The 16,404-nt window shown below is 38.0% G+C and overlaps 1 protein-coding gene across 1 annotated transcript in view; it reads right to left on the bottom strand.

Moving 5' to 3' along the window:
- The window catches only part of MEIKIN (meiotic kinetochore factor), a 113,863-nt gene that overhangs the window by 58,292 nt on the left and 39,167 nt on the right, over positions 1-16,404 (bottom strand). The window contains exons 8-9 of the mRNA XM_037739957.1: positions 8,424-8,488; positions 3,753-3,829 (exon numbers count right to left, since the gene is read on the bottom strand). Coding sequence (XP_037595885.1) covers positions 3,753-3,829; positions 8,424-8,488 — 142 coding nt within the window. The remainder of the gene's footprint in view (positions 1-3,752; positions 3,830-8,423; positions 8,489-16,404) is intronic.

Raw genomic sequence — 16,404 nt, 5'->3', positions numbered from 1 at the left:
AGTTTGAAGCCAAATAGCATGATGCCTCCAGCATTTTTTTTTTTTTTTTTCTTAGGATTGTCTTGGCTATGCAAGATCTTTTTTTGTTTCATATGAAGTTTAAGTGTTTTTTTCCAAAGTGCTAGGATTACAGCCATGAGCCACTGTATACCCAACATTTTATCAGTTATGTCTTTTGCAAATATTGTCTCCCAATCTGTAGCTTGTTATCTCATTATCTTGACATTGTCCTTCACACAGCAGAAGTTTTTTAATTTTTATTTTAATGAAGTCCAGGTTACCAATTATTCCTTTTATATTTGGGCCTTTGGTATTCTATCTAAAAAATCATCATCATACTGAAGGTCACCTAGATTTTCTCCTATGTTATCTTCCAAAAGTTTGTTTGTTTTTCATAAAGATGGAGTCTTGCTCTGTCACCCAGGCTGGACTGCAGTGGCGTGATCTCGGCTCACTGCAACCTTGGTCTCCCAGATTCAAGCAATTCTCCTGCCTCAGCCTCCCAAGTAACTGAAACTACAGGTGTACACCACCATGCCTGGTTAACTTCTTTTGTATTTTAGTAGAGACAGGATTTCACCATGTTGCTGAGGCTGCTCTCAAACTCCTGAGCTCAGGCAATTCACCCGCTTTGGCCTCCCAAAGTGCAAGGATTACAGGTATGAGCCACCATGCCTGGCTCTTCTAGAAGTTTTAGTTTTGCATTTTACATTTAGGTCTGTGACCCATTTTGAGTTAATTCTTGTGAAGGGTATAAGGTCTGTGTCTAGATTCATGTTTTTGCATTTTGGGGTCCAGTTACTCAAGCACCATTTGCAGAAAAGACCAACTTTTCTCCACTATATTGCCTTTGCTCCTTTGTCAAAGATCAGTTGATTATATTTATATGGGTCTATTTCTGGGTTTTCTCTCCATTCTGTTCCATTAATCTGTTTGTTTGTTCTTTTACCAAACTCACACTGTCTTGATTATTGTAGCTTTACAGTAAGTCTTGAATACAGGTAGTATCAGTCTTTTGACTTTTTCTCCTTCAATATTGAGTTGGCTATTCTGTATCTTTTTCCTCTCTATATAAACTTTAGAACCAGTTTGTCTGCCACATAGATTCCCCAACAGGTTAGGTTCTGGAAAAAATACTTTCTCCAAGGCCAGGCCTTGTTACAAAAAAACCCAGAATGTTCTAGCATTCTGTTTCAAATAGTTCCTTTCTGCTCCCACTGCTAGAAGCATGAGGGAATTTTACTCTAACATTTACTATGAAGATCTGGTAGTAGAGCTCCTGGAAATAAAACTCACAAAAGTGGCAGGGACACCCCCTATGACTCTCAGATTTGTCTATATGGAGCCTCCAGCAATTCATAAACACTGTTCAGGTTATCCTATGCTGGCAATGGTTCCCATGGAGGTTTCTGTTCACGGGTTTCTGTTTTCCTAAGTTGTGATTCTCTGTATCCTCCTGTCTATCTATCTAATATTTGGTGAAGCAGTTTTCTCTGTGACCTTACTTCTCTGACGAACCTAAGAAGAACCAGTGACTTTTCAGTTCATTCAGCTCTTCACTTGTTGTTAGGACAAAGTGATAACTTAAGATTCTTACATTGCTGCACTAGAAAGTAGAAATCCTACAATTGACTTTTAAATTCCTTCTGAACACAAAGAAACAGTAAATTTTGAGACAATAGATATCCCAATTACCCTAATTCAATTATTATGCATTGTGTGGCTTTATCAAAACATCATATGTACCCCATAAATATACATAGCTATTATGTACTCATAATAATTAATACTTTTAATATAAATAATCAAAATAACATAGGCACAAAAAACAAAAAAAAATTTTTTTTATAATATTGGACCTTCAAGCAGCATTGTTCATTCCTCCTTTTATGGGTGAAATGATTTCCTCTCTTGATATCTATGATACTATATTCTGTTTATTTTTCTCCTCTTTTCCAGCCACTCTTCCTTTTATACCTGACTATGGAGTTTTCCAGGGACTGACCTGGGCCCACTTCTCTTACTTACTCCATAGATATTCTTTCCTAGGTGATTTCACCCTTTTCTATGACTTTAAAAAAGTATCTATAGTACAGTACATCTCTTCCCCTGACGTCCAGATTTATAGCCAATGGCCTTCTCAACATTTTCATCTTCATGCATCCTCAGAATTCCTTTTTTCCTGTCACACTAAACAGCATCTTTATCTATTAAAGATGCTGTTCTTAACATTTCTCTTTCCTTCATCATTTGTGTCCAATCTATCAACTCTACAGGCAAAATTATCTTGAATACACGTGTATCTCTTATCTCTCCTATGAAACACTCCAGTCAAAGCCACCACAATCTTTCACCAGAAATCTTTGTAACTTCCTACAAATGGGTCTTCCTATTCACACTCTTGCTCCCTTTCAATTTGTTCCCTAATTCCTTACAGTGACAATCTAGTGTAGTAGAAAGAGTATAGGCTTTAGATCCGGAAATACCTGCCACAACCTCCTCAAAAAAGCCTCCAGATTCTAGCTGGGCTTGATGGCTCATACTTGTGATCCCACATTTTGGGGGGTTGAGGTGGATGGATTGCTTGAGCCTAGGAGTTCAAGACCAACCTGAGCAACATGATGAAACCCTACCTCTACAAAAAATATGAAAATTAGCCATGTGTGGCAGTGTGTGCCTGTAGTCCCAGCTATGAGTAGGCTGAGGCAAGAGGATCATCTGAGTCTGGGGAGGTCAAGGCTGCAGTGAGTGGTGAGTGAGCCACTGCACTCCAGCCTGGGTGACAGAGCAAGACCCTGTCTCAAAAAAAAAATCTCCAGATTCCAAGCCTAACATATGATTCACTAGTAATCTTCAGTATTATTCAAAGGGAAATTGGAAAAAATGTAAAGTACACTGGTCCCCCTAACCCATCCACAGTTTTGTTTTCCACAGTTTCAGTTACCTGTGTCAACCACAGTCCAAAATATAAAATGGAAAGTTCTGGAAATAAACAATTTGTAAGTTTTAAATTGCACACCGTTCTGAGTAGCATGATGAGTGGCATGATGAAATTGTGTGCCATCCCCCTCAGTCCAGTCCGCTTCAGGATCATTAGTTACTCAGTAACTGTCTCAGTTATCAAATCAGAAAAATACAGTATACACAGGGTCAGTACTATCCACAACCACTGGGGGTCTTGGGATGTATCCCTCACAGATAAGGAGGACTACTGTACATTTTCATTCTTTTTTATAAAATTAAATAATCTATTTGATAAACTCCCAAAATGCTTTTAATTACTAACTTAAATAGCTGAAAAAGAATTCCTTTAAAGGTGTTAGTTAAGGCTAGGCACAGTGGCTCATGCCTGTAATCCCAGCGCTTTGGATGGCTGAGGTGGTAGGATCACTTGAGGCCAGGAGTTTGAGACTAATCTGGGCAATAAGGGAGACCTCATATCTACAAAAAAAAAAAAAAAAAATTAATTAGCTGGGCCTGGTAGTGCATGCATGCCTGTAGTTCCAGTTACTCAGGAGGCTGAAGCAGGTTTTGGTTATATGGAAAAATTCTATAGTAGTGAAGCAGGAGAAAAGCTTAAGCCCAGAAGTTCAAGGCTGTAGTGACCTATGATTGCAGCACTGAACACTAACCTGGGTGACAGAATGAGACCCCATTTCTTAACAACAAAAAAAGTAATTTTAAAGTGTTAGTTAAAAGTATATTCTTTATTAAAGAAATTCATTATGATTTATGTGTTATTCTGCTTAAATACTTGCTTTTTTCTTTGTTTTTTCAGGAGTTGAAGGGCAAGTTTTCTCAGCAAGCAAAATCTCACAAGCTGCATTATCTATAAATAAAAACATAGTTTAGTATTCTACTTATTTCATCTGTCATTAACTGTAAGTCCAAAAACCAACAGAATTCAAAGTTGACAAAACAAAACAATATTTTTTAAAACCCCTGATTTTAATGACTGCGCCTTTGTTAATAATTAAACAAGAAAAATTTGTGTATGTTGAATAATAAAAACATCCTTATCTTAAGAGCTCCAGGTTTCACAGACGCAAAAAAAATACATATAAAATATTTTCTTTTCAGTTAGTAGGGAAAGTTGTGATTATAATCTTCATTCATTATCCAACTATTTCCACTGCAATTTTTTCTTTCTTTTTTTTTTGAAATGTAAAAACTTTAGTGGTACAAGTGGGTTTTGGTTATATGGAAAAATTCTATAGTAGTGAAGTCTTGGCTTTTAGTGTACCTGTTTACTGCAACTTTTCTATCAGCATTTTAAACATACTCAAGCCTCTCTCTTCAAAAACTTTTCCTGTACCTCANCCTGCTATAGCCCCTATATCTCTTCTTTCCCACAGACACTCTTCAAAGATCTGTCCACGTATACTAACTTTATTTCCTCTCCCCCTATTTACTTCCAAATCTAAAGTATCCAGTTGCACTCCCACCAATATCAGCAGAAACCTTTCCTGTCCTACCTCATTGGACCTTAATACAACAGGCTGGAACATTTCCAGCTTGGCTCCTTTTTATGTCTCCTCTTCAGTCTTGAGTCTTCCCTTTTCCTCTCTCTGGACTCAATCCAAGCAACAAATATTTATTGAGTGCTATGTGCCAATTTTGCCTATCATATGGATTTAAAATTGCATATTCAGCTTTTCTTTTTCCATTTATTTATTTATTTATTTATTTATTTATTTATTTTGAGATGAAGTCTTGCTCTGTTCCCCAGACTAGAGTGCAGTAGTATGATCTGGGCTCACTGCAACCTCCACCTCCCGGGTTCAAGTGATTCTCCTGCCTCAGCCTCCCAAGTAGCTGAGATTACAGGCATGCACCATCATGCCTAGCTAATTTTTATATATTTTTTAGTAGAGATGGGATTTCACCATGTTGGCCAAGCTGGTCTCGAACTCCTAACCTGAAATGATCCACCCACCTTGGCTTCCCAAAGTACTGGGATTACAGGCATGAGCCACCATGCCCTGCCCAGCTTTTTGTTATTTTTAACACCGCTACCTTGAATTAAGGCACCAAAAGATTTTTCTTTAGATTTCAATAGCATTTCAATTCACCTCCCTCTGCAGTCCATTATCCTTGTATATCTAAAATACAAATATTGTTTGCTTAAAACTCTTCAAAGGCTTTCCACTGCCCTAAGTTAAACTCAAGCTCCTTAATTTACCATTACCAAGTCCTTTTTATGATCTGTGTATTGTTTAAGTATTCCTCAGCCTCACTACAGAGGCCAATAAGGTTGAAGACAAAATACACTATGACCAGTTAAATGTGAATTTCAGATAAACACCGAATATTTTAGTATATCACATTTAATAGCACAAGTATTTATGACATACTTACATTAAAAATTATTTGCTGTTTATTGGAATTCAAATTTAACTGAGCATTCTGTAACTTTATTTTCTAAATCTGTCAACACTAGAGACTAATCACTCCTGCCATATGGATCTTTGAGGGTAAGATGAAGCAGGTGGTTTGAGAGCTCTGTAGGAGACAAAACAAATACTAAGATTTGGAAATAGATTAGATAGTAGCCTGAGAAATGATAAAAAAGGAAATGTCAAGGTTGACCCTCAGGTTTCTGGTTTGCTAAACCACATCTGATAACCAAGCTGGAGTATAATAGAGTAGAACCAGGTTAGGTCTTGGCTGTAATGATTCTTAGTCCTCAACCCCCATTTTATTTCATAATCTTGATAACTTTTGTCATAGCTGGGATTATTCTTTCCTTAAAACACTCTCCTCTCCTGGCTTCTGAGGCATCATTCTTCCTGGTTTTCCTACTTCAGCACCAGCCACTAGGTCTCAGTTTCCTTTGCTGAATATTTCTCCCTTTCCTTACTTTTAATGTTGGAGTGTCCTATTTCCATTCATTGTATTTTTTTAAAATTATTTTTACCTCCTACATTATTTCATTTAATCCTGAGGTTTCAAAACATCTCTTTGCTGATTCCAAATATGTATCCATAGCCCCAGCCTCTGGCATAAACTCCAGACTCCTCATCATAAACTGTCTTCATAACATCTCTACTTGAAAGCTAATAAGCCTTTCAGTTTTAAAATATTTTATTGAAGTATACCATAAACGTAACAGTCACATCTTGGTATATACGTATTCATCCATGTATCTACCACCCAGATCAAGATATAAAATATCTCCAGCACCTGAGAAGTTTTCTATGTGTTCTTTCCTTGTTGGCATCTCCTTTCCAAAGACTACCAGTGTTTTGACATGTCACCCTGAATAGTCTTGCCTGTTCTTGAAGTTTATATACATGAAATTATATAGTATATACATGTTGTATCTATGTTCTTTCACACAACATTATGTGTATGAGCTCACAGATCAAATTTAATATGTCCAAAAAAATTTCTATTAATGGTTCTCCCAACTTGCTCAGCCCTATAGTGCGCCTGTCTCAGTAAATGGTATCATCATTCATCTGATTTCTCAATAATACTCATCCTTGACTTCTGTTTTTCTCTCTTACCTAATATCCAGCCTAATCACAAATTCCTGGTATATATGCCTTTAAAATGTAATCCAAACCAGACCACTGCTACCACCTTGGTCCAAAACACTATTATCTGATCACTATAATAGTTTAATAAGGTCTTCTGGCTTCCACTCTTGCCTTCTTAGTCTATTCTCCACATAACAGTCCAAATGATTATTCTAAAATATATATCTGAGTCTTTGGAACATAGAAAAGTAACACATCTTAGAACCTTAGGACCACAGACGCATTGGACCTAGAAACACAGAACTCAAGGGCTCTTAGAAGCTTGGAGTTTCTCTAGCTTAGCACTTGCTCCTGTGGAATAATGGATAAAGCAGAAAGAATAGGTGAAACACAGTGGTTTCTCAGATATTATATTTAGATTATTTTACATCTTACTACAACATTTATGAATATCCTAAAATGGTAATGTCCAGTGTTGTAGCTACTGACCTATGGAGCTATTTAAATGTATTAAAATGAAATAAAATGTAAACTAAAAAAATATATATCTGATCATGTCATTCCTCAGCTCTAAGATGATCTAAGATGTATTTCTCAGTACATTTAGAATAAATGGAGGATTGCGTTGTAGGGAAGGTGGAGGTAGTTAATGGGTATTTAATTGTACATTTAAAAATAACTAAAAGAGTATACTGGATTATTTGTAACACAAAGGATAAATGTTTGAGGGCATGGATACCCCACTTACCCTGATGTGATAATTATGCATTTCATGCCTGTATTAAAATATCTCATGTAAGCCATAAATATATATACCATCTATGTATCCACAAATATTAAAAATAAAAAAATTTTAAAAAGAAATATGTAAAAAAATCTCTAGAGCAAGAAGTGAACTATTTAATTTTAAATTTAAAATTACCACACAAAAGTAAGAATACAAAAACATACAGAATTCAAGAATCATTATTCTGCCCTACCACCAAGCTTTATAAAGCTTGCTATATTTTCCATAGCAAAAGGAACACTTTTTATTAGGAAAAACCTAGGTAAAATCATGGTTGTTTTTGGTACCCTTGCCACTTTCCCTTTAATTATCACTCATCTGTTATTGACACATTCCCTTATTCTTTGATCTGTAAAACAAATCCTTCTTCTAATGCTAACCCTCCAGGGTAGAAGGTATTACTCCTTCCAAGGATTTTGTGCTGTTACAAGTTTAGTTTTTATCACTAGACTAATTTTGCTTAGAACAGAAAGCATATTAATCGTCTTATACCTATATTTCCTAACTTAATGTACAGCATTTTATAAATGTTCATTAAGATAATTTATTAAAATGAAGATTTTGCACATACATATTCATACAAATATTTACAACCATCAAGAGCAAAATCAGTAATTCTTCAAGTTTACTCTCAAATGGATGCTATAAAACTTGATGCAAGAAATACAGAAAAGAGAAATCTGAGATATAGCAGAGGTTAATAAGGATGTAAACATCTTGCTAAATTTATTCTCATAGTAAATTACATAAGAAAGGGTTAATAATGCAAGACACTTTGCTGATCCCTTCATTTTTCAATCATTATGCATAACCACAATATATCTGTTTACTTACTGTCCTCTCCTACAATTGAAATCTACAAGGGTAGGAAAAGTGTATCACCTCCCACTAGTATACATAACAATGTCTAGTACAGAGTTTATGTTCACTAAATGTTTATTAAATGAATAAATGATTGATGCTGTGGTGATAGCTAAGACCCACTTTCTAATCCCACATATCTTCATTTCTTATATACAATCAAGCTAAAAAGTACTGTTCACTGAGCTACTAACTTCGTTAATGCACGTTGCATGTAGCAAAAATAAATACAGAATCATTTAACAGAAGTAGTACAACTATTACAGAAAATAATTAGTTTCATTATTTATTACCTGATTCTGAATTTGAAGCACACTTTGCTTTTGGAGAAATATTTTTATCTTCTACTGTCATCACTCTAAAACAAGAACAAACTAGTCAGTAGTATTTTCTAAATCTTTCAGTAACTTTCAAAAATCCTCAAATAATACTTAAAGATATTTGTGTGCGATTAATTATCCTGTGGGAAAATATACAGTTGATTAGAAAATGTTATCATATTTATATAAACAAATAGTTTAGTAAAAAAGACAATAATACATTTTGTACATTTATCGGTGTAAAGCAATATGTATAGAGGACAGGACATAGTGTTTAGAATAAGACAGACCTTCCTTTAAACCCCAGTTCTACTACTTATACTTGAGTGGCCTCTGGAAAGCTACTTAGCCTGTCTTGAGTCTTGGTTACCTCATTTATGTAAAAGGGATAGCTATCTTGTTTCCTAAGATTCTTGTGGAAAGACTTTAAGATACATGAAAGATTGATGATGATGATAATGATTATTGAAAGAGAGTTTTGCTTTGTTACCCAGGCTAGAGTGCAGTAAAATATTTTTTTGAAATTAATATCCTGGGTTTTTTTGGTACTTCTACAAATTAGACCACCTCCAATTCTATCCAAATGTGTAGGAAAGGACTAGCTATCACAAGAGGAGTAAATACCAAAGGATCAAAGCTCAGCCTTTGACTACAAAAATGGGATTTCTGAGTCCCTAGCAAGAAAATGCAGTTGAAACCAAAGGTGAGAAGGGGATTTTCTAAATTCCTATACCAATTAATTGAATAGTTGAACTCAGTAAACAGGTATAATTTTATTCTTTCATATTTCCCTTTAAACGCATCCTGTCAAAACGCTACTTTCTTGCCTCTGAATGAACTTTCAGGTAGATTTCTTTTTACTAATGCCTTTCTGGCATTCTCTTATAATAAGCAGTTATTTTTAGGTAACACAAAGTTCAGTGTAATATCACAACTCCAAACTCTTCTTATCTAATTTAAATTTTTTCCTTTTCTCAGCTTGGGTTTGATTTAGACTCAGAATATGCTGTAGGAAGAGCAACCACCATTGCTTTTGCCTCTATTTCTTGTTCTTTTCTCTTACCTATTTGGAAGTACTCTTTTGGTTCCTCTGGCAGTGAATTACAGTGAGTTGTAGAAATGCACAGGAAAGGTCTTTCTCAATCTTGACTGATACTACTATGTGCCATTGGTATCTCTGGGGTATGAAAGATAATCAAATGCAGACTCTTTCAAACTTGAAGTATTCTGAAAAGTTCTTTGGAGGTTTACCTATCACTGGGGCTCTCTCACTTGCTGCTTTTTATCATCTCCTCAGCTTTTGCCTTTGATGACAGAACACCCAACCACTTTTGAGTGAGGTTACTTCATCCTTTGCAGGAAGTCATATTGGACGTAATCCCTTTCAAGATTATCCATAATTATTCCACTTCTATGGAATCCATATTTGACCTATAGGCACTATGCACAAATCTTTGTCATGTCAAACTCTAAAAGTATATCTAGCTTCCTCTTTATTCTGCCATTCCAAAGCACCTAATAGACTCTCTTGCCTTTAGAGTTATCAGGTATGAGTCAGAAACTAACTCCCAGGGACATATGTTGAACCTTTCAAATGGTTCTCTTGGAGATTCCTCATTTGTGTTGAGGTGAGGGGGAAGTCTCCTTGCTCCCTCCATATGACACCAATAATAGCTCTTATCAAAGAAATAGGCATTCTTGGATTTTGCATCCTTTCCATGTTTTCTTAGCCTTTTCTTAGTTTGGAGATGAGTAATGAGTGAATGCTGGTAGAATTGGATTTTGATCTTATCTTTTACAAACTCCACATAGATAATTCTACACAGAATAAGGAATGGGGGTACTTGACAACTATTTGTTTTCATCTATAAGATCATTGTCCAAACTCTAAGACACCATGAAAACCACATTTAACATTCTGCTACATTCCTCAAGTTCCTATTAACATATGTAATTTAAAACATAACTATGGAGTTCTACTATTAGCCATTGCTATGGTTTGAATGGTTGTTCTCTCCAAAATTCATGTTGAAATTTAATTCCCAATGTGGGAGTATTGAGAGACAGGGACTTTAAGAGGTAACTGGATCATGAGGGCTCTGACTTTATAAATGGATTAAACCATTCATGGATTAATGGAGTAATGGATTAATATGTTATCATGGGAATGATATGATGGGCTTTACAAGAGGAAAAAGACTTGAGCTACTGTGCTCAGCCCCTTTGCTATGTGATGCCCTTTGCTACCTCAGGACTCTGCAGAGTCCTCACCAGCAAGAAGGTCCCCACTAACTGCAGCCCCTTGACTTTAGAATTCTTAGCCTTTGTAACTGTAAGAAATAAATTCCTAGCCAGCCATGATGACACATGCCTATAGTCCTATTTACTCAGGAGGCTGAGGATGGAGGATCACTTGAACCCAGGAGTTTGAGAATACAGTGAGCTAGGATGGTGCCACTGCACTCTAGCCTGGGCAACAGAGTAAGACCCTGTTTCTTAAAAAAAAAAAAAAGAAAGAAAAGAAAAGAAAAAGAAAAAGAAATAAAGTAAGATAGGAAAGAAAGGAAGAAGGACAGACAGATGGATAGAAGGAAGGCAGAGAGACAGAAGGAGGGGTGGAGAGAGAGAAAAAGAAAAGAAAAGAAAGAGAAAGGAAAGAAATAAAGAAATGAAAGAAAGAAAAAAAAAGAAGGAAAGAAAGATAGATAGATAGATTCCTTTTCTTTGTAAATTACCCAGTTTCAGGTATTTGTAATAAGCAACAGAAAGCAGACTAAGACAACCATATGATACAGAAAAAGCTAAGGAAGTTAACAAAGATAGATCCCTCCTCTACATCTTCCAGTCTAGAGCATTATTACAAAGAAAAGGGGTACAAAGACTTAGAAAACAAACATACAGTGGGAGCTGACTTTTCTCCCTCTAGCCCAAAATATAAAGATAGGGGTAATAAGTGGGAAGATGACATTAGAAGAGGTGAAGAGAAAGCCAAAAGGATAGGGAGTATGTACCAAATTTCATGTTTAGAACTCTAGGAGATGTCCACACAGGGTGGAAACAACAAGAAGAGCTGGGGATGTTCAGGCAGAGAGGGGACCTCAGTTAGCCCTTCTGAGATTCTCTTCATCCTGTGCATTGAGAACAAGTTCTCAAGGTTCCATACACCACACTCAATGAAGAAAGTGGCCAAATTTATAGCCAAAACACCTGAATAGGAGTGCTGGGGTGAGGTGACTTTACTACAAAGATTGCAGAAAGTCACCTAGTCATAGTCCAGATACTTCAATGAGATTCAAAGGGTTTGGGAAAGCAACAGAAACCAAGGTGAGGTAAAATCAGCAATGGAGGACCTCAGGTCCTAAATAAGGCCTTAAGTTTATGAGTCAATGATTTTTTTCCAGTGGAACCTAGGCCAGGTATAGAACCAGTCTAGAAACCTTGCAGCATCAATCAGTAAAAATCCAGAGACAGCTTATGTGATTCCAGATACCCTCAGGTCCCAATCTTACCCTTTCCCCAAGCCCTGCTAGAAGGCTACATAAGGTCTGCCCCTATTCCTATACACCTACGTTTAGAGTGCCTATTTGTCCAAACTGGAAAATTTCTGAGAGTACAAGGGTGCTCTATTAAGAATTAGGTCAGAAAAACAGGAACATATTGAGACTGCCCAGGCAGATAACGGGATATGATCACCTACCAATATGCCATTCTCTGGACTATGGAATGGGGATAAAATCCAAGATTCAGCATTCACCCAAAAAGGACTTCTAACTGGAAGTAAATGGATGACAACAAGTAAGTTTAACTCATGATTTCTCAGCTAAATAGGGGAGAAGGGTGATGAGGGTTTATGAGAATTTTAGATGTTATTTTTTAAAAACAAAGGTATATTTTCTTTGGACATGTAAGTGGTAGGTTTTATTTTTCATAGAGAGGTCAGTATTTAGATGAGACAGGAAATAGTATCAGATACACATGATCAAGTGTTTTATTACATTTGCTCCATGTAAATACATATGCAACAGTCATTAAAGTGGATCTACAAAGAAGTTATAGCAATATAAATAAAACTCCCTTTCTCCATTAGCTACTATGTCAAAGTTGTAGGGATTTTACTTTGTGAATGTGCCACTTAAATAAAGAGAATGTCAGATGTCTAGTAGATAATAGGCACTCAAATCTGGTATCATTATTATCCAAATATGACTCTATCCTTCTTAAGAATATATTACAAGTTAAAAATTGGACGCCTACAAGATGGCCGTTTAGGAACAGCTCAGGATTGCAGCCCCCAGTGAAAGCGCAGAGGGTGACTGGACGCCGCATTTCCAGACGGGTTTTTATTACCCATTGCCCACAGGTGGAGGAGCCGCACGGGTCGCCAGTGCGGCTGTTTTGGCCGGCACTGCAGTTTTGGCTGGCGCGGCTGTTTTGGCCAGCTCGGCTGTTTTGGCCGACATGGCTGTTTTGGTCCCGCAAGCTGCTTTACCCACATGGCTGTGTTGCCGGCCCCAGCACAGTGGTTCTCCGTACAAAATACACTGGTCTGGGTGCCCTTTTATCTGGCGATTGGAGCCCTGGGAAGTCGCCCATTCATCTGATTAAAAAGGGGACTGAACAGGGAGACAGGCCACAAGATTCCTGGGCAAAATAAGCACCACAAATCTCAGCACCGCTGTTTAAGCCGGTGCAGTGAGTTGTCGCACAGGAAATCACACAGATCCCGGCGACTTTTCAAGAGGCAACTGGAACACCTGGGAGAGAGTTGACTGTTCAACTAAAAAAAAAAAAAAAAAAGCCTCTGAGGCAGGGAGCCAGGTGATCAGGTTCGGCTGGTCCCACCCCCACAAAAGAACAGCAAGCAGAAACTCTCTGGATTGAGAGTTTCACAGCAAACACAACTGAACCCTGGACAATCCAGCTCTGTGGGGGAGGGGTGTCCGCCATTACTGAGGCACTCCACCACTATGGAGGTAGTCCACCATTGCTGAGGCAGCCTGCTGTTGCCAAGGCAACCCGCCATTGCCAGGGCAACCTGCCATTACAGAGAGAGTCCGCCAATACAGAGGTGGGCCACCATTGCCAAGGCAGTTCTAACTACACCCATATAAACAGGACTGCAGGGAAGTTCACATGGCAGCTGGGTAGAGCCCACAACAGCTCTGCAAAGCCACTGCAGGCAGAGAGTGACTAGGCTGCCTCCTTGCTGGGCAGGGCAGCCCTGAAAAAAAGGCAGCAGCACAACGGAAACTCCTAAATAAACCCCTAACTCCCTGGGACAGAGCGCCTGGGAACAAAAAGTGGTTTATGAGTTCTGCTGCAGCAGACCTAAACATACCTGCCTAGCAGCTCTGAATGAACAATGGAGGTCACAGCACAGCACTTAAGCTCCTATAAAGGACAGACTGTCTCCTCAAGAAGCTCCCCGACCCCCATATATCCAAAGAGTCACCTCATAAAGGAGAGCTCAAACTGACATTTGGCAGGTAACCTTCTGGGACAAAGGTAGCAGAAGAAGAAACTGGTAGTAACTCTTACTGTTCTGCAGCTGCTGCAGGTGATCCCCAGGAACACAGGGCCTGGAGTGGACCTTAGCAATCCTACAGTAAAGGGGCCAGACTGTTAGAAGGAAAACTAAGAAACAGAAATAACTTCAACATCAACAAACAGCATGTCCACTCAGAGACCCAAACTGAAAGTCAGCAACTACAAAGATGACGGGTGGATAAATCCACAAAGATGGGAAGAAACAAGCGCAAAAAAGATGAAAACACCCAAAACCAGAACACCTCACATCCTACAAGGGATCACAACTCCTCGCCAGCAAGGGAACAAGGCTGGATGGAGAACGAGTGTGATGAAATGACAGAATCAGGCTTCAGAAGGCGGGTAACAAGAAACTTCTTTGAGCTAAAATAACATGTTCTAACCCAATGCAAAGAACCTAATAAACTTGAAAAAAGATTTCACGAAATGCTAACGAGAATAGACAACTTAGAGAGGAATATAAGTGAATTGATGGAGCTGAAAAACACAACACGAGAACTTCGCGAAGCATGCACAAGTTTCAAAGCCGAATTGACCAAACAGAAGAAAGGATATCAGAGGTCGAAGATCAACTCAATGAAATAAAACGAGAAGGCAAGATTAGAGAAAAAAGGGTAAAAAGGAATGAACAAAGTCTCCAAGAAATGTGGGACTATCTGAAAAGACCTAATCTACATTTGATAGGTGTACCTGAATGTGAGGAAGAGAATGAATCCAAGCTGGAAAATATTCTTCAGGATATCATCCAGGAAAACTTCCCCAACCTAGCAAGGCAGGCCAATATTCAAGTCCGGAAATACAGAGAACACCACAAGATATTCCTCAAGAAGAGCAACACCAAGGCACATAATTGTCAGATTCACCAGGGTTGAAATGAAGGAGAAAATGCTAAGGGCAGCCAGAGAGAAAGTTCGGGTTACCCACAAAGGGAAGTCCATCAGACTCACAGCAGATCTCTCAGCAGAAACCCTACAAGCCAGAAGAGTGGGGGCCAATATTCAACATCCTTAAAGAACTTTCAACCCAGAATCTCCTATCCAGCTAAACTAACCTTCATAAGTGAAGGAAAAATAAAATCCTTTGCAAACAAGCAAGTATTCCGAGATTTCATCACTACCCAGTCTGCTTTACAAGAGCTACTGAAAGAGGCTCTACACACAGAAAGGAACAACCAGTACCAGCCACTCCAAAAACATACCAAATGGTAAAGAGCATCACACAAAGAAGAATCTGCATCAACTAATGGGCAAAACAGTCAGCTAGCATCAAAATGGCAGGATCAAATTCACACATAACAATATGAACCCTAAATGTAAATGGGCTAAATGCCCCAATCAAAAGACATAGACTGGCAAATTGGATAAAAAGCCAAAACCCATTGGTGTGCTGTATCCAGGAAACCCAACACACATGCAAGGATACACAAAGGCTCAAAATAAAGGGATGGAGGCAGATTTACCAAGCAAATGGAGAACAACAACAACAACAACAAAAGCAGGAGTTGCAATTCTCATCTCTGATAAAATAAGACAGGACAGAAACAGATGGAGAAACATTCCATGTTCATGGTTAGGAAGAATCAATATCATGAAAATGGCCATACTGCCCAAAGTAACTTACAGATTCAACACTATCCCCATCAAGCTACCAATGACTTTCTTCACAGAACTGGAAAAAACCATCTGAAACTTCATATGGGACCAAAAGAGAGCCTGCATAGCCAAGTCAATTATAAGCAAAAAGAACAAAGTGGGAGGCATCACACTACCAGACTTCAAACTATACTACAAGGCTACAGTAATCAAAACAGCATGGTACTGGTACCAAAACAGACATATAGACCAATGGAACAGAACAGAGGCCTCGGAGGCAACACAACTTATCTACAACCATCTGATCTTTGACAAACCTCACAAAAACAAGCAATGGGGAAAGGATTCCCTGTCTAATACATGGTGTGGGGAAAAGTGGCTAGCCATATGCAGAAAGCAGAAACTGGACTCCTTCCTGACACTTTACACTAAAATTAACTCCAGATGGTTTAAAGACTTAAACATAAGACCTAACACCATAAAAACCCTAGAAGAAAATCTAGGCAAAAGCATTCAAGACATAGGCGTAGGCAAGGACTTCATGACCAAAACACCAAAAGCATTGGCAACAAAAGCCAAAACAGACAAATGGGACCTAGTCAAACTCCACAGCTTCTGCACGGCAAAAGAAACAGTCATTAGAGTGAATCGGCAACCAACGGAATGGGAAAAACTTTTTACAGTTTATGCATGTGACAAAGTGCTGATATCCAGAATTTACAAAGAGCTAAAACAGATTTACATGAAAAAAACAAACAAACCCATTCAAAAGTGGGCAAAGGATATGAACAGACACTTTACAAAAGAAGACATAC

Source organism: Cebus imitator, unplaced genomic scaffold (assembly GCF_001604975.1).
Source record: "Cebus imitator isolate Cc_AM_T3 unplaced genomic scaffold, Cebus_imitator-1.0 Scaffold76, whole genome shotgun sequence".
Taxonomy (NCBI): domain Eukaryota; kingdom Metazoa; phylum Chordata; class Mammalia; order Primates; family Cebidae; genus Cebus; species Cebus imitator.
Note: the sequence above shows the minus strand (reverse complement) of the source record. Positions and strands in the feature narration are given on the sequence as shown.